Raw genomic sequence first — 25940 nt, 5'->3', positions numbered from 1 at the left:
CGATGACTGTTGGACCGGAACGGGTCAGTGGCTCCTAGGTTGCCAGCTGGGTTTCCACAGGGCGCCGTCTTACGAGTTCGAAGAAAGTGGTGACACTGTGTTGTCTCAGGGCATCCTGTCTGGTGCTTGGCTGTTCCCGGCAGGCTGTAACATCTGCTGAGTCTCTGCTGAAGATCTGCTACTGTGGTGGACTCTCCATAGTCAGTTCTTTGTGATGTGCAGAGATAGGCAGGATTTACACAGTCTTTATGGAGGCGGCGCTATGTTCTCTGTAGTTCCGCAGATATCAAGTGATCGTGGCGGAAGAAGGCTGTAGCGCTTGGGTTATGACTCAAAGTGTGATGCGGATTTCTGAGGGGGAAGAGTTTTGCTTTGAAGTCTTCTTCCCTTTTGGCCGGTTCTGTCGTCTGACATAGGCTCACATGCTGGCTGTAGCAGATGTGTTGTAGCTGCTGAAATCCGCTTTGACAGTATCTGACTGCTGGCATAGGATGCTGTGGTCCTCTTGGCTGGAGGTGATCCTAAGCAGGTGATCTGTCTCTTGTGATCACAATGGGCAGTGTTAATGACTGAGAGTCAATGTTTTGCAGGTAGGCATTTGTTGTGGCCTCCTGCAGTGTTCATTGTGACAGCATTTAGTGGTGACAGCTGTCATGTTTCTGGCCAGCTTGCTGGGGTCTGTGGGGCCATGCAGCGTGTGTGTCTACAGGTTCTTCTGGATTGTTCCTGCCCCACCCCTCTGTGTTTGCTGGCTAGAAAGGTGTGAACAGTGGGGTTTCACCCACCCCCCTTTTCGCAGATTTGGGCTTTTAGCTGGGGGACACGACAGGGGAGAATCTGTTGCATTCACCTGTCTGTTCACACTGTAGTCTGCAAGCTAAGTTCAGTTCATTTTGATTCCGTTGCTGAGTCATGGCTTGGACTTCAGCATGCACTGCTTCCAGAGGGCCTTTATAGGCCTTGGCCGTGGCATTGGGTTGCTGTCTGCCGGGGCCATTATAAAGAGCTTCTGCATCTTGGAGTTTTCCTACCAGCTCCTCTCTGGCGTCTGCTCCAATAGCTCTCTTTGCTCAGTCTGTGTTGCTAAGGACTCTTGTAGCTTTTCATCTCCTCCTGTAGCTCCTGGTCCTCTTCATCCTCTGTCGTTAGCAGGTCCAGCTGGTCTGGGCAGTTCTGCAGGTGCTTCTGGCTCTAGTAGGACGATCTGGTCGAGGGCGTGGTCACCGATGATCCTGGCTGTGCACTTCAGATGAGTTCTTGGCTCTCTGTAGTTGTAGCTCTGGTTCAGATCGTGGTCCATTCGCCGGATTAGGTCGTCCGACCAACTGCTCTCAGCGCAGTTGCCGTGTGCGGATGTTGGTCCCAGACAGGAGTCCATCGCAGCGCTTTGCCTGGTCTCTAGCTGGATTGGCAGGTGACAGGATTGGATGGTCTGGACAAATTGAGACACAGGGGAGAGAGAAAGGCACAAACAGCAAGATGCAAGTCCGTACAGATCTACTGAGCTAAATATGTGGGCTATGTGTTGAATGCTTAACTGAGTTGGTCAGTTAGTGACGCAAACTAAACGCTTATTATCCCAGCCGTGAAGGCGGGGACGGATAATTGTGTGGGTGAACACAGGAAAATTATGAAAAACGTTGCTGAAGAGTTTTACCTATGAGGTCATTCTGTGACTTAGGCTATTCGATTCATCAACATAATTACCAAAAATTTTACTGATGTTCAGACAGGTTCAGTCTCTGATAAGAAGAAAAACAAAACCACATAAATCAAGAGAAAGAGAGGTTAGAATAGAGAAAGAGGGTTTCTTCTTCAATTGGGAGTTAATCCCAAACACCTTAAAGAGTGCAATCTGATTGTTTTGATCAAAGTTTAAATTCAATTAAGTTGGTTTAATTAAAATTCAAGTATTATCAAATACAATTCTAACTGCAAGGAAGAGAATGTTAGCAACCCTGATTCAAATAAAGAAAAATCAAATCATCAAAACAAAGTGGAATAATATTAATTATTATTATAGTTTGTATATAACAACAAATAATAAATATTCTCAAATACAGTGAACCGTAAAATAGCAGAATAATGAAATCATAAAATCAAACAAAAGGAGAGACTGGCTGAGACTTCACACCTAGCGTTGCCCAAACAAAAGGGAGAAGTGTTAAGACACTTTATGACAAACTGACCTCTAGTGTTAGTAGAAGGTTAAACGTCTTCTGCCGGACTTCCGGTTCCACAACTCTGTGTGGAATTACACTTGCGTTTACGCACAGTTTCTATGGCGACGAGTGTAATTTAATCGCGTGTCTAATGGCTCGTGTCAGTTTACTGAACACGGGTACATGGCTTTTCAACCTACACAAACAATAAACACACAATACTACACTTTAACTGACTAACGGGATTTCTTCGCCGTCCTGAAAGTTATTTGTGTACTTGGTCGGGATTCTTCGCCGACCGTAACATAAAACAAAAACACACAATACTACACTTTAACTGACTAACGGGATTTCTTCGCCGTCCTGAAAGTTATTTGTGTACTTGGTCGGGATTCTTGTTAAACCCCCCTTTAAACAGTAAAACTGACCCGGAGTTATTTACTTATAAAATCCGCTGGGTTAAGCGAATGGGAGAAACATTATCAGCTAGCTACACTGATTGTTCACCCCAGGGAGCGCAATAGCTTAGTTCATTAGCACTGGAATTCACATCAGTAACACCTAAAGCTATGCATTAAAAATAAGGCCTTTGGTAAGATGAGGGAGGAACATCGCTCACTCTGTCTTCTTCGCTCTAAAAGAGGATTTCTTCGCTCAATTTAGGCGGTAAAATAATAATACAGTGCGCTATAAAGAGATTTCTTCGTCTTTATGCTGTCACTAAATCTTTAACAGAGTTTGAGGTTTTCTTTGCGAGAAGCTCAAGAGTCTGCTAAGGATAGGTGGGCGGGTCCACCTTCATTCATACATAAAAGTGCAATTTAACAGAGTATCTGGTTTCAATAAACACACATAAAAACACACATGAATAATCACTGAGTTCTGCTCACAAAACAAGGTTTAAAACTGCGCCCGCATTCTCTCCACCAATTTATGTAGTGTTTTTAGCTGCTTGTTAAATTACGGATGAGTTTACTCATTAAATAAGATTCTCCACCAGATCTATCAAGATCAAACATGTATGAAATGAGTTGTTAAAACGTCAAATTCAGTCAAGGAATTAGTTTAGCTCAAAGGCAAATATGTATAATAATCGTCATTACACATACATATTTTACAATTCTGATTAGCAGTATAGTGATACAAATCCTATATGTATTCGTCCAGCAAATGCATCAATGATTTATACACTAACGTTATCTCATGACCATAAGTAACGTGACTTTACCAAACAAAATTTAAGAGCAGAGGTAGCATAGATCGAAACACAGTTTAAGTGACCAAGTTTGTGAGCGTGAACAAAGAGAACCCATCACAAATGCCTTTATGGGTTTTTATTAAACTCTACTCTACATGGTAAACAAAATGAAGACAAACAAATACATGAAACACAAATGCGCTAGGATGCGCAGAGAGAGAGAGAGAGAGAGAGTGAGAGGGCATGGCCGCGAGGCCGGTAAAACATGTCTGAAAACCATTAAAATCATCTTTAACAAAGAGGCACGATCTTAACGCAGCTAATCTATATTTAGAAACGGATACTTGCAATATTGTTGTTGGACCAATATCTGTATGCGCGTTGATGGAAATCTTGAATGGTTTCAGAATGCAGTCCTGTTGAAACGCTGAGTTTGGGTTCTGAGTCCAAAGTTCCATGGCCTAAACGGACTCCCCAGAGGGGAGTCCCTTGGAGTGTCTTCTCGTCCTCTTTCTTTTCCTTTGTGATTCCAAAAATCCACTGAAAAAATGGTTCGGTGATGCTGTTTTAAATGCATACCTGCCCTGCCCCCAGATGGTCTGCGGGCCAATGCCATGAAAGTGAAAAGGGGGCCTAAGAAAGATCCTTTGTTTCTCATGGCACCTCATTTGCATAGCTCTGACAGTTTGGTCAGTTTGCGTTTAATACCTAAACTTAGTTATGGGCATAGTATGATGTGTGCTATGTTTTTTATAACATAGCTCATCATATAGGGAATTCAAAGATGTGTAGTTACATATGAAACATGCAAGGCATTGAACTGTGAACGTATGAATACGTCAAATGAACCCTGAATCAAAACTTGCATATCTAACAAATACAGAGTATATAAAATAGCACGAGCGACAACACACAACCTAGACATTTAGATACATTTACAGAGAAGAATAGTTTAAATCAAATAAGTTCCTATTTGTCAGAGAAGTTTCTCTGCTTGGTCTCATGTCTTAAGTAAGAGATGAGACAGAGACTTATCAACAATGCTTTGAAGCGAAGGAGTCGTAAATATCCAACAGAGGAACCAAATGGTTATAACACTCTCTGTGAGAGTTCAACCTAAAACCAGACCCCATGGAGCTAGGTTTCCTTTGGTCTTTGAAGATGTTATCTTAATACCTAGACAAAAGGGAGTGAGAGGTTGAATGGCTTGATCCAGACACTACACCTAGAATTTCAAAATCAATTGCAGGTGGTAGATCCTTTCAGGAAAAGCGCCTAAACTTTGGAATAGTCTTCCCTGCACTGTCTGGGAGGCAGACACACTCTGTTATTTTAAATCTAGACTAAAGACGCATCTTCTTAATTTTGCATACACTACACTTCCATTATATAAATCCTCTGAGGGTTTAGGCTGCATTAGTTGGATCCACCGGAACAAGGAACACTTCCAACAACAACTGATGAACTTGTTACATCAAAGATTGCAGAACAGTAATCTACTCTCAGCCAGTCTTGTCTCATTGTTCCAAAGTTACCGCAGGTAAGTATAGCCAATTAACGATTCATCTCTGCTCGTTTGCTAAGGTTAAGGGCAGTTGTTTTGTTTATAAATGTTTATGTTGTCATTTCACAACTGTCTATAGGGAGCAGTTGCCAACTCTCTGGGCCCTCTCTGATGACTTAAACTATGGTGAAAATTTTTTTTTTTATAAAAGTCTGCCAATTTTCCCTATAAGCTATGTATATTTGACTTCCTGGATCGATGCAGACTCTATCCACGTGAGATTTCTAAGAGTTACTAAAGTAATTCAAGATCGCTGAGCATTCGCAGTTCTGTGAAGTTCAATCTGCGAAGCCTGCGCATGATGCAAGAAGTCGAACACTATACTGATGACAGTACATTAGTAAATGAATGAGAGAGATCACAGTAAAGTTGACCATTCAATCATATCATTTCATATCTAACACGGGAATGCTTAGTTTTTTCCTAACTTTCCACCATTTGAGGGGTTGTTCACCAGCAGTATTGTAAAGCGAGAGAAGCACCAGAAGTTGGTATTGCCAACCGCCATTGAAAACTGCCAACTTCAAAAGAAGAAGAAGAAATGCAGAAAACGTAATACAAAACAGCATGTGGATGAACTCTGTTATCAGGTCTCAGAAAAAAAAGAGAAAAGGTGATAAACGTTGATCAATCAAAACAACATGAGGAATACTTTATCAAGTCATTTGATCATCAAATGTAAGTTATTTAAGATTAAATAATGCCACAGTTTCTCAATTCATTCTGGTTGCTGATGTGCACCGTTGTTTATGTTGCTTAGCTTTATTTGAGACGAGTGATTTTGACAGTGGTCAGTCTTAATGTATTGTGTATGTTATTCTGTGTTTGTTTCATGATTAGACTGGGAGGCAGTGTCTGTCATGTTTTCCATTATTCCGTTGAAGAGAACATACATGTGGCACGCCGATCATAATCATGGCCGCATTAACAATAGGGCTAGGCGGGGCTAAAGCCCCGGGGTCCGAGCAAGGAGGGGGCCCGTGATTGGCTGTGGAGCAGATTGATTACTACTAGCCATCTGATTGCCAAAGCCTTACCACGCCCCCCACAAATTAGCCCTGTTATTTAGTAGCGCTTTGCCGTATATTCCATGCATTATCATGGAATCATTCTCATTAATATTATTAACAAAATTGCGCATTCGCGTTATGATTGGTCAGGTCGCATGTCAATCAAATCCCCGTGGGCAGCAGGGCACGGTGAATTGAAACGTCACGTTTGAATTTGATATACCAAATCAAATGCATTTATTTTATATACAACAATTCAGCTAAGGCCTATCAGGCGATGGCTGTCTGCGCCTTATTAGAATATAGCCTACGCATCAACCAATCAATCGCCTCCACTCTTCACTTCATTCTAGACTATTCTTAAAATTGCCACGCAAAAAACAGTCTTCGACAGCTATAAATGTCATCTTTAAAAAAAAATGTGCGAGTGGGGCTCAAAAAATGAATTTTTTAAAAGCTAAACAGCAGAGTAAACATGAGCTACTCAGTAAAATCTCAAAATTATCGGGTTATTTTACTAAAGCTGATGATCACGGAGTGGTGGATGTTGGAGCTGATGATAAAGACACAGCGTCATCATCGACCCCACCAATTTCAGGTAACGTTAACTGTTAAGTTTGATTATTAACTTGATGGATGTATGATATTGCTTTTTGTGTTTGATCAAACTATTCGCCTAAAGGGCTGCTATAGCGATAGTGCTAATGTGTCCGGTAGAAATATGTCAATTGTGCTGCGCCATCATCATGATGTAAGTTTAATTTAAACACGTATTTAAGCATTGTGGTATAGATACAAATTATTTTAAACTGCTCAGGCACAATAAGCAGCAGGAGAGGATTCATTTTGTAAATGCTCGTTTTGATACCATGGTGAGACGGTTTTGCACAGCGCACTTGGTCTTAAAGTGACAGAAGCTTCTAATAAAGCTGCTTTCGCCATTGTGTCAATAATGTTAATCAAACATCAGAAAGAAAGTAATTTACTGTCCTTGACTGAATCACTTTAGTAAAGTAAATAAGAATGGATGTTGAATTTATATTGAAAGCTATGTATTGAATATTTGATTACTTTATACAATATTATTCAGTGCTTAAGGTTTTTCAAGTAGGTCGATTTCTTATGTGCCTTTGTTCTATTATTATTTGTGATTCTTTTCATCAGTAAGCTTGATATCCATTTCTTAAGCTACTATTATTTTTTGTGATATTGAAAATTATCACAATAATTATGAAATTTTAGTGCCACTAACTTTTGATATGATAAAAATCTTATTAAAATTAATATAACTTGACTGTGAAGTATATTGTTCGATAAAATGACTCTTTATGATGATATAGGCTAACATTTAGCTCATCGCCCACCCCTATATATTCGCTATTAGCAAGAAGACATGTTGACAGGTTAGTGTTAATCTAACAGCATGTGTAAAAATGTGTTTCATGCTTATCCTAACCAGATCACTAGAAACATGAAACATCGACATCTGCTGCTGGAGATAATGAGACTGAGCAAGGAGATAACGTTTCGGTTGAAGTTGATGCAAATAATAATGAACTGAGACAGACTTCTGCAGATCAACCTGAGATCAGCTGCCTTGCATCAACTTCCTCTCCTACCCTGCACGCTGTTGATATCCCAGCGTACACAAGCACTGATCCTGGAACTTGGGGTGAGATCAACGATGAGGTTCGGGAGTAGGCCTACTGGGCTTTTAAAAATCAAAAGAGAAGATTTTCAAAAACTCTTTTTAATCGCAGACTAGTGAATGGTGAAAATGTCAGACGAGATTGGCTGCTCTATTCCCCATCTAAGGGAGCCATGTATTGTTTTGTTTGCCGGCTGTTTGGTGTAAATGACAAGAACGCCCATTCAAAATTTGGATGCGCTGATGGCTTTAATGATTTAAGCATGCAAATGAACGGATTGTCGAGCACGAGGGATCTGAGTCACATCGCAAATGCATGCTTGTGTGGATTTCAAGAACTGCAGAGCAGGGTAAAATTGAAAATGAATTGAAACGACAGTATGAAACAGAGAGCCAATACTGGTCAGAGGTTCTTAAAAGAGTAGTTGCTGTTATTAAATTTATATCTGAGCGAGGACTTGCTTTCAGAGGAAACAACCAACAATTTGGATCACCCCAGAATGGAAACTACTTGGGTTGCCTTGAACTAATCAGTCAATTTGATCCATTTCTTAGAGAGCATATTGCACGATTTGGCAATGCAGGCAAGGGGACTCCTTCATATCTTTCTTCTACTGTGTGTGATAAAATCAGGATGGCCAAATATTTTTCGATAATCGTTGACTCCACCCCAGACCTTTCACATTCAGACCAACTCACTTTTATTGTCCGATATGTATCTGAAGATGGGAGCACAGAGGAGCGTTTTCTTAAGTTTCTACCCATAAGCAGTCACACTGGTGAGTCCCTGTTCAATTCAGTTACATCAGTTCTGACGGAGATGAACATAAACATAGAGAACTGCCATGGACAGTGCTTTGACAACGCCAGTAATATGTCTGGTGCATATAAAGGTGTGCAATCTCGCATACGTGAAGTCAACCCGTTAGCTGAATGGGTTCCCTGTGCGGCACATACTCTGAACCTAGTTGGAGTAAATGCTTTGAACTGTTGTCTTGAGACTTCTGCTCAAAATCCACCTGGAGGTGGCAGATTGTTACGTCCAACCTAGCAGAAAATGAGAAGGGCCGTGTTCAAACTCTGAAAACCTTGTCAAATACAAGGTGGAGTGCGCATGCACAAGCAACCAGATTCCCTGAGTACAATGTCAGGAAGACAGAAGTTTCAAGTTTGTGTGTTTAATATCGTAATTGACAAACTTGTGAGTGAGCTTGATCGGCGCTACAAATCCTACAAAGATCTGGAGCAAAGTTTTGGATTTCTGAGCAACATGTATACAATCACCTCAGAGGAACTACATTCTTATGCTATGTCTCTTCAGAAGAAATACGACACGGATTTGCAAGACGATTTCCCTGATGAAATTGCTCAATTCAAGGACTTTACAAAAAATGAAAAAAACAAAAGTGCCATAGCCTTGCTCCAGCTACTGAGGAAGAAAAACCTGCAGTCTGTGTTCCCTAATATGGACATAGCTCTTCGTATTTTCTTGACTTTGCCTGTGACTAACGCCAGGGGAGAGCATTCTTTTTCCAAACTGTCTTTGGTCAAAAAACGTCTTCGTTCATCCATGTTACAAGGGAGACTGAACCATCTTACTTTGATGTCCCTGGAAAATGACATTCTCCGATCCCTTGACTTCAGTGACATTATCAAGGAATTCTCTTTCCGCAGTGAGATGGTGGTCTAGTGGGTTAAACCACTGAACTGGTAAATCAAAGGTTGCTGGTTCGATCCCAGCAGCCACCACCAGTGTGTCCTTGAGCAAGACACTTTACTCCATGTTGCTCCAGGGGGATTGTCCCTGTAAGAAGTGCACTGTAAGTCGCTTTGGATAAAAGCGTATGCCAAATGACTAAAAAGCAGGAAACATTTTTTTTAAGGTAAGCTATTTTCTTAATTGTATATTGTAAAGGAATTGGCAACAGTTATTCTGAATGATTCTAAATTATATTTATGTAAAACAACTTCAGCAGTGTTTTAGAAAAAAGCATTTTTTTTTTCTCTTTCTCCGTCGTTGGTGACCTAAAGTGGTGGGGGGGCCCTGCAGTAACTCATAGCCCTGGGGCCCAGTGAGCTCTTAATGAGGCCCTGATCATAATGCATATATGTAATAAGGATTTGTATTTGTATTGAGTGTTTTTAGGTGATAACACTCTTGATGTGTTGTTCGGCTCGTCGCGTTTCAAGTTTGGAGTAGCATTGTAAATGTATCATGGTAAATTTGATGGTATAATGATGTAAGCGCACTAGGAGATGGCACTATGGCTCTAGGAGAGCACAATAATGTACAATACCTTATTGTACTGTGGTAAGTGTGTGTACTAATGGTTCGCTACTGATAGGGAGACATCTAAAACATTCTGGGAGGGTGGCCTGACGACCCGGGATGGGAAGCACTCGAATAGATTTTGAGACACACATAGGCCTATATATTTAAAAAATGTCATGTTAGTTTTTTCCTATCAAGACACCCATAACATTTAAGTTAGTCTGGGACTAGGCTGAACCCCTGTCCGGGAAATCGCCCCTATATGCTTATTCTGACTTAGAAAATGTCACATCATCCCTCCTTCCGATCCTTCAGATGCAGATAAACAAAATAGTATATAATGTTTACAGTAAAAGATCATTTGTTAATGTTTACATAAAGTATATATAGTTAAACTTTCAATTCATTTGATCATGCCCTTTTTAATTATCTACAAAAGATTTTAACAGAAATTATACATCGATGACAAGTTTATTTTATTTGTGCCTATGCTATGTTCTTTATATGTACTGAAACAACTTTTACATTTACATTTTTTTTAATTGCTTGGTAATTATAAGTACTTCACAAACTATTCATTTAATATTATTCATTCATTTGTGGCGAACCACAAGTACTGAAGGGACATTCACCAAGGTACTGTACCTTTAAGAGAGGGAGGGGTTTGAGAAGTGTTGTTTTTCCGGTTTCTGTTGCGCGTGTGTTTTTGTTGTGTTCTCACTTGCTGTTCAGAGTGGATTTATTAAAGTGGAGCGTAAAGCTGTCTCTACGCATCTTCGTCTCTTGTCTCCTTATTTATTACTCCACAATTGGTGACCCCGACGCGAGTAGGATACGGCATAATCATGTCACACCACGACAGTACTGAAAATGCTGCTGCTAGCAGCGCGGCTGATGTCGGCGCTACCTGCTAATGTGCAAGTTAATGGAGCGGATGTTAGCTATTCTGGACGTGGCGGATCCCTCATTCCTTTTCGCGCATGTTTTTCTGCGGCAGCTTCCGGTGCCCGTGCGCACCGCGCTAGCCAGTTCAACCCTCCATTCCTCCAGAGACTACCGGGCGCTGGCTGTGGCAGCGGACAGGATTTTCCTCGCCAACCGACAGCAGTTTGTCCATGCACTGTTGCCTCCCCAGGACATGTCTGCCCGGCTTGGCTCCCCAGCAGACGACCTGGACACTGCAGCTGCCGTGACGGCCCGCCGACAGCGTGAGGACGGGTGGTGTTATTACCATTCCAGGTTTGGGGCTAAGGCCAAGCAGTGTCGCCAGCCTTGCAGTTTTAGGGCCCTGGGAAAAGCCAGGGCCGGCGCTCATTAACAGCTATGGGCGCTGGCCGTGACTGCAAGCTGTTGTTCATCACCGACACCTTGTCCGGCCGTCGGCTGCTGGTTGATTCTGGGGCTCAACGCAGCATCCTGCCCACGACTGCTGTTGACACTATGGCTGGCGGGCTTGGCCCCCCGATGGACGCCGCCAACGGCACTCCCATTCTTACCTATGTGTGTATCGGCGGGCGGCGTTTCGACTGGGATTTTGTAATGGCCGCTGTATCTACGTCGCTCCTGGGGGCGGATTTCCTCTGCGCTTACAGACTGCTGGTGGATGTTACGAACTGCCGCCTTATCGACGCCCTGTCTTTTGCTTCGTACCCCTGCACGCTTGGAGGGGTGCGGGCACTTTGTCTGTCGAACACGCTTGCCACCGGGGACTTTTATCAACGCCTGCTTGCTGAGTTCCCTGACATCACCACGCCCAGGTTTTCATGGGCGGTGGCTAAGCATGGCGTGGAGCACTACATCACCACGGTTTGCCCCCCAGTCTATGCGCGAGCCCGGCGCCTCGACTCTGCCAAGCTTGTGATCGCCAGGGAGGAGTTCGCTACTATGGAGCACCTCGGCATTTTGCGCCGCTCTAATAGCCCGTGGGCCTCCCCCCTACACATGGTGACCAAGGCTGATGGCGGTTGGAGTCCCTGTGGTGATTTCCGTCGCCTGAACAACGCCACCACCCGCGACTGGTACCCAGTGCCGCACATACAGGATTTCTCTGCCCACCGGGCTGGCGCCACCGTTTTTTCAAAGGTGGATCTATTGCGCGGTTACCACCAGGTGCCTGTCCACCCACGGGATGTCCCCAAGACCGCAGTCATCACACCCTTTGGCCTTTTCGAATTTCTGCGGATGCCATTCGGCCTCAAGGGTGCAGGGCAGACATTTCGACGCCTTATGGTCTCTGTGATGAGGGACATGCCATTCCTTTTTGTTTAGTTGGACGACATTCTCGTGGCCAGCGCAGACGCAGACGCCCACCTGACGCATCTCAGGCAGCTATTCGGCCGGCTCAATGAGCATGGTCTCATTCTCAACCTGGCTAATTGTGAGTTTGGCCGCTCGTCCATTACTTTCCTCGGCCACCACGTCACCCCACAAGGGGCCGTTCCCCTCCCTGCCAAGGTGGACACCAATCGGCAATTTCCCACGCCCACGGACTGTGAAGTCCTTGCAGGAGTTTCTGGGTATGGTGAATTTCTACAACCGTTTCCTTCCCCATGCGGCCCAACTCATGCGACCCTTATACGGCGCCTTGAGGGGTGGGAGGCCGGCGGACGTGTTGGATTGGTCACCTGAGATGACTGATGCCTTTGATGCTGCCAAAACCGTGCTGGCCAACGCTACTCTGTTGGCGCACCCGTCTCCGACCGCCCCCGTTGCTCTTACTTCGGACGCTTCTGATTATGCAGTGGGGGCTGTGTGTGAACAATGGGTGGGTGGCGCCTGGCAGCCGCTGGCCTTTTTCAGCAGGAAGCTTCGTGACAACGAGAGGAAATACAGCGCCTTTGACAGAGAGCTCCTAGGTCTTTTCCTCGCCACCCGTCATTTCCGTTTATTGTTGGAGGGCCGGCATTTCACGGCTGTCGTTGTCCACAAACCGCTCACATTTGCAATGGCGAAGTCTTCAGAGCCATGGTCTGGTCGACACTTGCTGGGGCCGTCCACTTAGACTGGGTCCGTCCACTTAGGCCTCGACTATGCTGCTATGGCTGGGGACCAGGCCACGGATGCTGAGCTGCAAGCCTACAGGACAGCCCCTACGGCGCTGATCATGGAGGATTTGGTTTTTGACACGGCCAACACTACACTCCTCTGCGATGTCTCCACTGGCCAACCGCGCCCAATGGTACCTGCTGCCTGGAGGCGTAGAGTTTTTGATGCTATCCACGGCCTTTCCCACCCAGGGGTGAAGGCCTCTACCAAGCTGCTGGGGGCGAAGTTCGTCTGGCCAGGCCTGCGGAGGGACGTCAGGGCCTGGGATGCTGCCTGTGCCAGCGTGCAAAGGTGACCCCTCATACTAGGGCTCCTCTGGCAATCTTCAAAGTACCAGAGCGACGTTTTGATCATGTGAATGTTGACCTGGTTGGCCCACTTCCTCCCTCCCGTGGTTACACCTACCTCCTCACCATGGTGGACAGGACCACCAGGTGGCTGGAAGTGGTTCCCCTGTCCTCCACTACATCAGCGGAGGTGGCCCGGGCGTTCATTATGGCTTGGGTGGCCCGGTTCGGTACACCGTCCGACCTCTCCTCGGACCGAGGTCCGCAGTTCACCTCTGAGCTGTGGACTGCGGTCGCCAAGGTCCTGGGGGTTAAGGTCCACCGTACCACAGCCTATTACCCACAGAGCAATGGACTTTGCGAAAGGTTTCATCGTGATATGAAGGCTGCGCTAAGGCCAGCCTTACGAGCTGCGACTGGGCTGACTGCCTCCCATGGGTTATGCTTTGCCTTCGCTCTGCCCATAAAGAAGATCTTCAGGCCTCATCGGCTGAGCTGGTGTACGGCCAGCCTTTGCGCGTTCCGGGGGAGTTTCTTCCAGATGCGACGGCCCAGTGGTCGGTGGACTCTCATCGTGCTGTGTCCCGGGACATTGCTGATGCTTTTGTTCCTATTCCAACATCTCACCATGGCCTTCCCCAGTCCTACGTGCCTAAGGATTTACCGTCGGCCATGTATGTTTTCATCCGCCACGATGGCCATCGTACCCCTCTGCAGCCCCCCTACGATGGACCCTTCCGCGTCCTGGTGGGGGGGGTCTAGGAACTTCATTGTGGATATGGGCGGCAGGCCTGAGCGGGTGGCGATAGACCGTCTGAAGCCTGCTCATGTGGATATTGGCGAACCACTTCAACTGGCCCAGCCTCCACGACGAGGGCGCCCACCTGCGGCAGCCCCTGCCCTGCCCCTGGCTTTTCATCCTTCTCCTGTTAAACGAAGCCGTTATGGCCGCCTGATCCCCCCCCTGTACGTTGACTTTCTTACACTGTTAAATCTGTTGTTTTTTAGCAATAGTGACTCCTATGTTTAATTACTGGTGAATTCTGGGGGGGGCCTGTGTGGCGAACCACAAGTACTGAAGGGACATTCACCAAGGTACTGTACCTTTAAGAGAGGGATGGGGTTTGAGAAGTGTTGTTTTTCTGGTTTCTGTTGCGCGTGTGTTTTTGTTGTGTTCTCACTTGCTGTTCAGAGTGGATTTATTCAAGTGGAGCTTAAAGCTGTCTCTACGCATCTTTGTCTCTTGTCTCCTTATTTATTACTCCACACATTCATAATCACAGTCTGTAAAGTATTTTGTTAGTTTTGAAGACTCTTTTTACATCTTATCAAAATGCATGTGAATAAAAATGGGTGTTGGAGGGTGGGAGACAACTGAATAACTGATGATGATTTGCTTATGTGGAGTAAATATCAATTGTTTGACAAAAAGAGGCAGAGTAGGGCAGGTGTTCACACACAAGCACAGTTGCACACGCCAACGCCTCGGAGTCAGAGAGCGATGGCAAGAGCAACTAGTTCAAATTTAGCTTTCGCAAACTGGAAATAAGCACTACCCTCCCTCGTTAACCTTAAAGTGATGTTGGGGACAAATGTGGGCAAAATTATTTTGTTTTCTTAAATGACTTTTTTTATCTTAATCTGGGGCATTTCCCTAACAACGAAATAACTCGCTGGTTGACCACCGTAGTACGAAGAATCATTGGGGAAATTACCAATGTAGTTACGACTGTCTCCCAAAACCGTAGTAACTCTGTCGGAGATCAATTGTTTGAACCAAGTTGGTTCAGCAATCTAGTTGATGATGCCATACAGGTAGTGGAGTAATGACGTCTACTAATAAATACGTTCAGATTGAATTAAGGGGAAAAAATGCTGTAAATAATATACATTGCATATAAACGGCGACTTGAGTTATCCTATTTTGTTATTGTAATACAGTTCAAAGTAGGGAATGAAGGAGGCTCAAACCGGCGAACATTGAACAACTTTATTTAAAACAAACAAACACCCAAATGAAAGTAAAATGCCACACAAACATAATAAACCCAAATATAATGTCCAGACCTGGTCCTCTCTCGCCGTACACTCCTGTCGCTCCTCCATTTATGCTTCCGATCTCCTCCGTGAGAAAAGCGGAACCGGTGCAACATCATTCCCTCACGGCTCTTGTCCCACCTTGCTCGTTACAGATATGTATTGTTTTATTTCACAATATTTCATAAGTTTCCTCATACATCACTCAGCCCTAGTGCACGTATGTCCTGTTTTTTTATTTTAAAAACAGTGCTTTTATTTTCTTAATAAACTAAAAGATGTAAAATACAATTTGTTTGTATTTTGAATTATAGATATAGAATGCACTTCATGTTGCTTGCTTAGTTTGTTCAAAGGCAAATTACATGTAGTCTACATGTTATAATAAAAAGGAAGTATGCTTCTAACCACAAATCTACACCTGTAGTTCCATTCACGCAACTTTGCGATGCTGTTGCGATTGATCGTTGGGATAATGGTTTCGGGAAAAACTTAAATTGTTGAACTATGCTGGAACGACGGTACAATGTTTTGGGGGTATTCACCCCTGATTGGTACAAGATACCCAATAATGTGTGACTTCATTCAACAATGTTAAGTTGGAATATAAAAAAATCCCTAGTGAACTGTTAGTGCCCATTTGTTGGCACCCTTAGGAAATGAATGGGAAATGATTCAAATATAGATTATATTTGTTCAATATCCATCAATACATTTTTTCAATAGCCATCAATAAATCAAAAATAACTTCTCATAAGGACAGTAAATCGCGTTCCCGCTCATTCTGCTTCACAACTTCTTCCTGGTGGATCATTTTTCGTAACTCTGTCCGGTCAACCACATCTCTCACAACATTCAAAAAACAACTAAAACCCAACTCTTCTGTGAATACCTGAAAAAATTAAAACTAACCTTTTGTCTCAACAGGTAGTGGTCTAGCTTTTGTTGAAACCAGTAACTTTGTATTGGCACCTAATGTATTATGGCTCCTGTATGACATATTGCTTGTTGCTCCCTAACTCTTTGTAAGTCGCTTTGGATAAAAGCGTCTGCTAAATGATTAGAATGTAAACGCGGGATGGTTAAAACTTTCAAAGAATTGGCATTAGGTGGTCAATTCACAACAAAGGTCTTTCGAGACGGATTCTTTGACTGCTTCAGTATGTCATCAGACGGCAAACCAACCTCTCCTAATGCAAGATCATCACGGTGATGATCTTACAGCCCCCAGGCACCTTCAGGATTACATATTGACTTTCATCACTGACCTGCCCTTTCCTCCAGTCCTGTTTAGAGGGAGTCAGGGGAGTAGAGAGGAGCAGCAGCCGCAGTGAATACAAGTCAAGCACATGCAACTTCCAGCCAAGATGTATGACAAGACATGTCCAGTCCAAGTCAAGCAGACTTATTGACTATGGACTCATTAAGTAAATTAACACAATCCGTGAACGAGAAGGAGAAAGAGGAGACTTTTAAAATGGACAATCTTATCAGGAAATTAGATCAGCTTAAGAAACGAATGCAACGCAGAGACTAGATGATGGAACGCATCAAATCATTCTTCAGGGAGGAACAGGACAACAAGGACAATGAACGGGTAAAGGCTGTTGCATCAACACAATCTTCTAGTTCATCAACCCCTTCACCCTTACTCTCACAGGACACAGTGCTACATGTTGAGAAACGGGCTGCTGTAAACAGCCTGTTTGTTCCAGTCCAACCCAAACGTCAACACACTATAGGTTTACTGTATACCCCCTTCTCCTCCGGCACAGCTTCTCCTGTCTCACATTGCTCACAACTACAACTATATGAACATGTTTCCTCTCAGTCTCCCAGAATTCTGCCCAGTCAGAAACGAGCTGTACCTCATGACGCTGAATGACCATTTTACCCCCTTCATCAACAGCAGCTGATTTCGCCAGCACCAGCCTATCCGCATCCCATGGGATCGGGTAGCTATAATGCAACACCGTATTCGCTCAGACAGCCGATGAACGCACCAACTTCGACCAATTATGTCCCTTCGTACCAGACAATGATGCCATCAACATTACTCTCCCAAAATGTGATCCCTGGTTTAGTCCCGTCACTGAGCACTGCAGCTGCTGCAACACATCTGATGCCAGTCCAGACTGTAGCTCCACCAGGTGGTAGTATACCTCATGACAATGGACCTAAACCCAAGATTCCAGACTTTACGAGTGACAGTGAAAGAGAATTTGCTAATATCAAGCTAGCACTGGACAATTTGCTTGATCCTTACCCAGAGCTAACAGAGAAGTACAAATACCATGGACTACTGGAACATCTTAAACTGACTGAGGACAGACCTCTTCTTCGCTTCATCTGATCAATCTGCACTTTGAGAACCGTCCAGACGTCTATGAATGGGAAGTCTTGCCATTTGGTACAACCAGCAGCCCGCGTGGTGCCATTTTTGCTGTGCAACAGCTTGCTCAAAATAACAGGTGGTGCAGCAAAGTTTTTATGTGGACAACTATCTGGCAAGCTATCCAACCATATCTGAGGCTAGGCTAACAGTTGATCCGTTGTGCAGTCTGTTAGCTATGGGTGGTTTTGACCTCAGACAATGGGCGAGCAACCAACCCTCAGTGGTCTATCATCTACCCACAGAAGCAAAGTCTTAAGCTGCAAAACAATGGCTTGGATAGAACTGGACTGTTCCAATGGAATCAACCTTGGGTCTCAGGGGGAATTGTGCAGCTGACACACTAGGATACCAATATCGTCCCATCAAACATGCAACAATAACAATGAGAACAGCCTATCAAGTGCTAGGAACACAGTATGACCCATTGGGGTTCATTGTGCCTTTCATCCCACGAGCAAAAGCGCAAGTTTTACTTTGCCTGGACGTTGGAGTCAGGGACCATCGTTTCTAAAGCTTAGTTCTAAGCACTGGCCAAAGAGACCTGAACCGGCACGATCAGAAGAGTAACCCGAGCTAAAAAGTGTCACTATCTGTTGTCTAACCAATTCGAAACCAAATCATACCCTTCCTGATGCCAGTCAGTTCAGCACATGGAAGGAGTTAGTGGAAGCAACACGGCAGGAATGTCAACAAGTGACAGTTGATTCGGTAAGTACTTAGCACCTTGTTCATCGTTAAGCAGAGTTGATCCTACTAAGAAAATGTCAGGCTCAGAGCTTCCCTGAGGAGACAACAGCCCTCAACACACCTATACCAAACCACAGCCGACTAATATGTCTTGCTCCAAAGCGGGACCCAGGAACTTATGTAATCAGAGTTGGAGGACGATTACGGAGAATGGAAAGCCCAAAAGTTGAACAGATTCACCCTATAGTGCTAGATTAGCGGCATCCAGAATCAATGCTCCTCATTAAAGACTTTGATGAACGCTTATTGCACCCAGGCACAGAGAGAGTGTTTGCAGAATTACGGAGACAATACTGGATCTTGAGGGGGCGCCAAGCTGTTCAACACCACCAGCTTAATTGTTCATCCTGTCAACGGTGGAGAGCTCAGCCTAAGATACCACAAATGACAGACTTGCCACAAGAGCGGCTCAGACTGGACTGCTTCGGCCCTTATCATTTTAAAAGAGGCAGAAGGGTTGAGAAATGTCGGGGCGTCATTTTCAAATGCCTCACCACAAGAGCTGTTCACATAGAGCTCCTCAACTCTTTGGATGTGGATGCCTTTTTGCTGGCTTTTTGAAGATTCATAGCCAGACGTGGCAGACCAAAGGAGCTCAGGTCACACTGTGGCACAAACTTTCGTGGTGCAGAGCGAGAACTGCGTGAAACCTTTGCTGCTATGGAATCCTGACTAAAAGAGCAGCTGAACGATTATCAGATGCTCTTCAAGTTCAATCCGCCTATTGCTCCTCATTTTGGTGGAGTTTGGGAACGAGAGGTTCCCTTCATAAAAGCTAGTCTACCGGTGGCAGTTGGAAGTCAGTCAGTTTCAGAAGATGTCCTGTCTACCATTTTGGTAGAGGTAGAGGGCATTTTGAATTCAAAACCCCTAGGATATGTCTCCACAGACGTTGCAGACCTTACGCCAAACCTTCTCCTCATGGGGCGGCGAGATGCATCCCTTTTGCAAGTGGCTTATGCCTTAGGAGAAATGGGGCGGCACAGATGGCGCCACTATCAATACCTTGTGGATCAATTTTGGACTCAGTTTACAAGAAATTACTTACCCACACTACAGATACGCCAGAAGTGGCAAAGGCCATCAGACTCTCTGACACTTGGAGCTGTGGTTATGATAATTGATCCACAACTTCCAAGGGCTCAGTGGCCCATTGGGAGGGCTACAAAGACTGTGGTCAGCAATGATGGATGTGTGAGAACAGCAGACGTCAGTGTTCGAGGCAAAGTGTATACCAGTCCGCCTTATCTCGTTGTCAGCCTTTTAGGATGAAACCAAAGACTCTTAAATAATTATCTTAACTTGCACATGTGCTGCTCAAATGTAGGGGCGGCTCCTGTGAATTATTTATATCATATATTGATGCGTTGGGTTTGTGTATGGTGGGAGCTTTATTATGTAAATATTATGCAAATATGCACCACGCAATATCCATTGTGATACGTGTTTAACGTAAATTACGCGTTATTGGTTACGCATACAGAGCTGACAATGTGAAGCAGTTTACACATGTGCAGGATCTCTATGTGCAGGGCAGAGTTACTGACGAAGTAAGTTTGCTCCATGACTTTGTAATACTGAATGTTTAAACTGCTAATCTGTTTGTTCATTAACCCTGTGCTGTTGTTGGTGGTTCGCGATCTTTATGATACTTAATTTATCACGTGAAACGCACGTGAAAGTGACGCTAGCATAGCGGCTAATCTTGCTAACGTTTCTGATATCTAATGTAAAAATATATTTCGTACAATATATATTCTAGATTAGTTATATTTTCATATCGTAATGAGTATGTTTGTGTAATGTACATTAAGTTGTTATATGCACCTTCTGTTTACATCCCGTAATTACTAGTTCCATAATGGCACGCTAATTGATAGTTGTTATCGTTTCATTTGAAATGCTCTGTTTTACTGGAACAGTATGCAAATATTTGTTAGATATTGAGTTATTTATTTCTGTTTATTTTTCATTTCAGAAACTACCTCCAATGCATAGCAGCATGTGTATATTCTATGTGGTCAAACCCTGTTAATAAATAAATGGTAGAAAGACATTTGATGACTCTGACTTCCTGATCAGAGTGCTGAAGTGGTTAAGACTTTCAAAGAATCGACATGTATTTAGAAAAAGTAAAAAAAAATATATGTGATAACCTTGCTTTTTTTTACAGTTTTCATGTTTCTTGTCAGGCTGTCAGTCTTTTACATCGCTGTTTGATGTCTTTGTCACTCCCGAGGTGTGATTTTATTGAATTAGAACCGACACTTGACTAAATGAGCCACAATACATTTAGAAATACTTATTTAAAACAAAAACTGTGGTCTCTGTCTTTTTGATATAGCCGTGGAAAAATTAAACACATAAATACAATATGTATAAAATAGGTATTAAGCTTGTTACAAACTTTGATTTAAAAAATCCACAGGAATTCAACAGAGCAAAAGAACCACACTGAATTACGTTTGTTAAATCACTCTGCTTGATCACTCTGCTTGGATAGTTTTTCGTCTTTATGCCAAACTTTTAGGTCTTTAGCCGGCATAGTTTAAATTCTGTCTGCCTGGCGGGCTTTTCATAATGGTTTCACATGATGTCTGTCTGCGGAGAGTAATCGGTCTATTTTGGCTGTTCATCAAACGCAGCAAAAACAAAATACAAAAGAAAAGTTCACAGAAAAAGCTAAAGTCAGAGGAAAGCAACGTGTGCGCGCTACTGTTCTATTGCAACCCTCCCACGTCTTGCCAGGAACAAAACTGTTTAAATTGTTAACATCTAAATAAAATAAAATTTGCACTATATTACCACCTAGTGGTGCAACTGGGTAACTACTACCTTACATGCATATTAACAACCTGTTATAGTAATTTAAAGGTTACATTTATTTTGCGGCTTTAGACAAATTGTATTGATATTGTGCTCTTGCTGACTCTCAGTGCAGCAGGGTGATGATAGGCAGTGGGTTGGCAGTTGGACTGGAGATGTCCTTTGCTCTCCAGCACCCACTTCACTAAGGAGGAGAAATCCTCTTTGGGACCATCCGCTGGAAGGCGTGCCTTACATCACTCGGTCAGGCCGTGATAAAAACAGCAGAGTAAGTAATCCAGGAAGTTGGTGTGCAAAAAGTGTCATTCTCCAGTGGAAGGTCTCCCTGATCTAAGCAGAGTAGCTGGGGAAGCCATTCGAGTAGAGGGGAGACAAAAAAAGGAATAAACTAAAGAAAGAAAGACGTTGCAAAAATCTTCTTGTTTGGGTCGGGTATTCTGTCACGGGATGCTTTATATCCAAAGCACATGCAAGATGGAGTATAACAAAAACAGGTTGAAATAGTGAATCAACCGAAAACACAGGGCCAAACACACCACGTTAACATAAGTATAATACCAGACAGAGAACAGATGAGAACACACGGTTCAAATACACATGGTTAACAAAGGGAACTAAACAGCTAATCGGGGGACAGGCGAACACAATGATCAATGAACGAACTAGAAACTAGGTCAAACTGAAACAGAATGAATAAACAGACAGAATGTAAAAGCACTATGATGCATGGATCTGCTAATAGATACAGTATACATGCAATATTATAAAATATAATAAATTTGATATTTGATAAACATTAAGAATTTGTGAGAAGCTGAAGTGCAGAATGATGTCATAAAATTGTTGATGTGTAAGTGTGCACTAGTTTAATAAAAAGTTATCCTTAAGACTAATATACTCTAAAATGCTATTCCTAAGGATATCCATAAGATAAAGCCAAACAAATAATTACATTCTGTAATTTACAATGTTGAATATATATATGTTTTATTTGTTTTAAAAACAAGTATGATTTTCTTGTTGTCATATTTGTATTATTGTTTGTTGTATTTTTTTGTATAGTTAATATCTTTATGGTGAAAAATGACCTGGACATGTTTTTGACAGGCTTTGTGACATTCACCCATTTACATCACCCATAAGGAACTTTTTCCATTCATTTCTGAAGTGAACAGATTTCAAGAAAAGAGACATGAAAAAAATTTCAGCATGTTACATCAGATTTGCTGCACTGTGGGACCAGGGGCATTCAGATTCAATTTGATAAAAAAATATGTTTCACCATATGTTTATCCAATATATGTCAGCCCTCATGAATGCAGTACTGACCCAATGATTCAGATCTTAGATTTAGCATACAACTAATCTTACAGTGCAACTGAATCTACTGGAACACTCATTTTCTTAGTAATCAACGGCTAAAAATCAAATATTATCAATTAATTAATTTAGTGTTTACAGCCACATTTAGATTAAAAGCATTGCAAAGGCTAGTAATATTCACAAAACCTTATAAAGATGACACATTTATAGATGACTGCATCAATTAGGCAAAAAAGTCAGATCAAGGCTACCATCTTTTTAAACATTGGGGGGACCAAACCAGTAAGCTTGGGAGGGCTGGACTCTGCCTGCTTTGGAAGTCACAAAAAAATGTATCTGTTTTTATATATTTCAATTATATTAATTATTATTTAATATGAGGATTTTATTCAAAGAATCAGACTATTCAAATATTGGGCGGTCTTTACCCCATCAATGTCTGTGGTGGTTAAGGCCCTGGTTCAGATCATCACATTTACATTTGTTCTTTTGTGTTGATTGTTACAAATGAAATACATAAATTGCATGAAATTTTGTAGGTAATGCACGTGATACTTTTTTTTAAACTGAGTGTCTGTGCCAATTATAGCTATTCACATTGACAAGAGATTTTGGAGCATATAATGGAGGGACTGTTAGAACATTTACTTTATTTTAATTTCTTCTAGCTAAACAAACAATATCCTGATGAAATCCTTCAGCACAAGGAAAACCCACAATAAATCCATCTAGCACCCCCTCAAATATCTTCCCCACATACAACTACATCTTGAGTCATACATATATACAGCAAGATCTCTAAACGCTTATCCAAATAATAAATTGCCCAGGCTCCATCTCTCATGCTCCCTTGGTTAACAGCAGTGACACGACAGCACATGTATGTCATGAATATTATGTAGCAAAAAAAAAGATATCAATCAGTTTTGGAGCATTTTATGCTGTGCAACACAAACACACTAGCTTTGCAACGCATAAACAAACCAAACAAGACATTGTGTATTCTCAGAAGGCTAGAGAAGCGTTCAAAGCACCAAACGATTTAACATCAAATTCTATTTTTAGTGAATCCATCCTACACAGCAGTAAGAGAAAATCCTGCTGCAGTCCTACAATAAAATGGACGACATGGGTAAATAAATAAAAAACAAAAAGGGGAAGATGCTTACCTTGTTGTCTGCATCTCCTCATCCAAAGCTTGGAAAGGAACAGAAAGATAATATTGAAAGGAAAAAGCGCTTGGGTTTTAAAGCTCCCAAAGCTTCATTCTGCAGTCTGAGGTACATACAGGCAGACACTCTCTCCCTCTCTCAATCGCTCTCTTTCTGTCTGTCTAATCATCGCTCTCTCGCGCTCTCTCTCGCGCTCTCTCTCTCTGTCTCTCTCTCTCTCGATATAATGTACGAAAAGGGGAGAAATCTGGACAGATTATGTGCAAATCGAAAACACAGTCATAGCCAGAATGCAGATATATAACATCACACATGCCACCCACTCCTATCTCCTCCCCTAGAGTATCTTGAGATGCAGGGAGAGGGCGAGAAAAAGAGGGTGGGAGAACAAATGTGAGAAACAAAGAAAAAGAAACCAGCTGGGCTCATCGGTTGATGAAAAAACTGGAGGGATGAACAGGCACAACAGTTCTAACATCTACTGTGTGCTACAGCTACCCCTTCTTTCTGCTTCCTCTTCATGAATAATGCAAGAGTGAGCTTATGGCAGAGGAATTCACATTCTCATTCATATTTAGTGTGCATCAATGACCAAGGGTTATTTCCCCAGGCCTGCAGAAAGCATGTGATGCAATATAGGTTAGCACATTCAGGCAGGTTAAACATTATATAGATGTTTAAGGTACAGAAAAATGTACTATATAAGGACCTTTTGCAATAGATGTACACTCACTTATTAACAAACTGAGGCAACTAGGTGGGGCTCAAGGGCTGGGCTATTTAAGCAACGTCCCAAAAGAAAGTGCTCCTGTACTAAAAACCAGCACACAGTTATAAAATTAGTTCTATATCAACAATCATAAATATCAACAAACAAAAATTACAGCACTGTTTGAAAACATAAACTAACTGTGGTGTAATATTGCGTAGGCGACAATATATTTTCCAGAAAAAGCTGAGGGGAGGATGTTTGAGGGAACTGATTAATGGATGTTCCACCCAAGCCATCAAACTGATGTTTTTAAAGAACTGACATCCAGGGTCAAAATGCTTTTTCAGATTTTGACTAAAGATTCCGAAGGGTTCCCTTTAGAGGGAACTCACACTGTGTCACCAAAGCAATAGAGAAAACATCTGATGTATGTGTGTCGAATAAACTTATAATGAGGTAATAATCGGGATGCTGTGCGGACCAAGAGTACAAAAGGACATCTCAAATAAGCAAACTCAGCTTTGTGTGCCTCAGCAAGTGACTGCGTATGTGTGTTTGAAGCTGTGTTCCTCCCTGTCCATGCTATATTTGTGTGTGTGTCTGGGGGTGCAGAATGCACAATTAGCTCTCGAAGGACTTGGCAGTGTGCTGCGCTCCCGCAATAGCGCTCTTTGATAAGGGTGGCTGGGCTCATGTTTCCACAGCTGAAGCCCCGCTATTGCCGAGGCGGAGTTGTTGCTATTTGACTGTAGCAGAAGAACAAGACACCATCATCAGATATGGAACAAAACGATCTCGTACAGGACAGCAGAAACAAGTGAATTTTAAAGGGGAGACAAAGGGAAGAGCTGAGGCCGGAAAAATCAAGGGTGGTGGAGTGTGTTTCATGATTAACAAGAAATGGTGCGACCCCAGGAATATCTCCATTCTGTCGCGTTCCTGCTCGCCTCATCTGGAACATCTCTCCATTATCTGCCGCCCATTCTATTTACCCCACAAGTTCTCCGCAGTCATCGCTACTGCCGTTCATATTCCACCTCAGGCAGACACAAGCTTGGCCTTGTCCAAACTCCACGAAGAGCTCAGCGGCTACATCAATAACCACCCTGACGCTGCCTCTGTCATTGCAGGGGACTTTAACAAAGCCAACCTCAGGAAGGTAATGCCGAACTTCCATCAGCATGTATCCTGTCCAACCAGAGGACCGAATACACTGGACCATTGCTACACTCAGTTCAAGAATGCCTACAAAGCTCGTCCCTTGCCACCCTTCGGTAAGTCTGACCACGCGGCCATTTTCCTCACACCGGAATATAAACAAAGGATCGTTCAGGAATCCCCGGGGGTGAGGGAAGTGACGCGCTGGTCTTCCCACTCTGAAGCTATGCTGCAGGCGTCTCTTGATGACGTCGACTGGGACATGTTCCGGGCGAGTTCAGCTGACGTCAGCGAGTTCACGGATGTAGCATTAAGCTTTGTTTACATGCTAACTGACCAAGCCACTGAAACGATAACAATAAGGACATTCTCTAATCAGAAACC

At 43.1% G+C, this 25940-nt stretch overlaps 1 protein-coding gene across 4 annotated transcripts in view; it reads right to left on the bottom strand.

Moving 5' to 3' along the window:
* si:dkey-174m14.3 (uncharacterized protein LOC563117 homolog) overlaps positions 1-23992 on the bottom strand; it is a 97651-nt gene extending 73659 nt beyond the window's left edge. For 3 of the 4 annotated variants that reach the window (XM_056765360.1, XM_056765358.1, XM_056765359.1), the window contains exon 1: positions 23684-23992. Coding sequence is in view for 1 of the 4 variants with exons in the window: in XM_056765359.1 (XP_056621337.1) it covers positions 23684-23697 (14 nt within the window). In the remaining 3 variants the exon portion in view is untranslated. The remainder of the gene's footprint in view (positions 1-23683) is intronic. The other variant, XM_056765363.1, reaches the window with a different exon arrangement.
* Between the last annotated feature and the right edge of the window lie 1948 nt (positions 23993-25940).

The sequence above is a fragment of the Triplophysa dalaica genome, chromosome 13, assembly GCF_015846415.1.
Source record: "Triplophysa dalaica isolate WHDGS20190420 chromosome 13, ASM1584641v1, whole genome shotgun sequence".
NCBI classification, from domain to species: Eukaryota; Metazoa; Chordata; class Actinopteri; order Cypriniformes; family Nemacheilidae; genus Triplophysa; species Triplophysa dalaica.
Note: the sequence above shows the minus strand (reverse complement) of the source record. Positions and strands in the feature narration are given on the sequence as shown.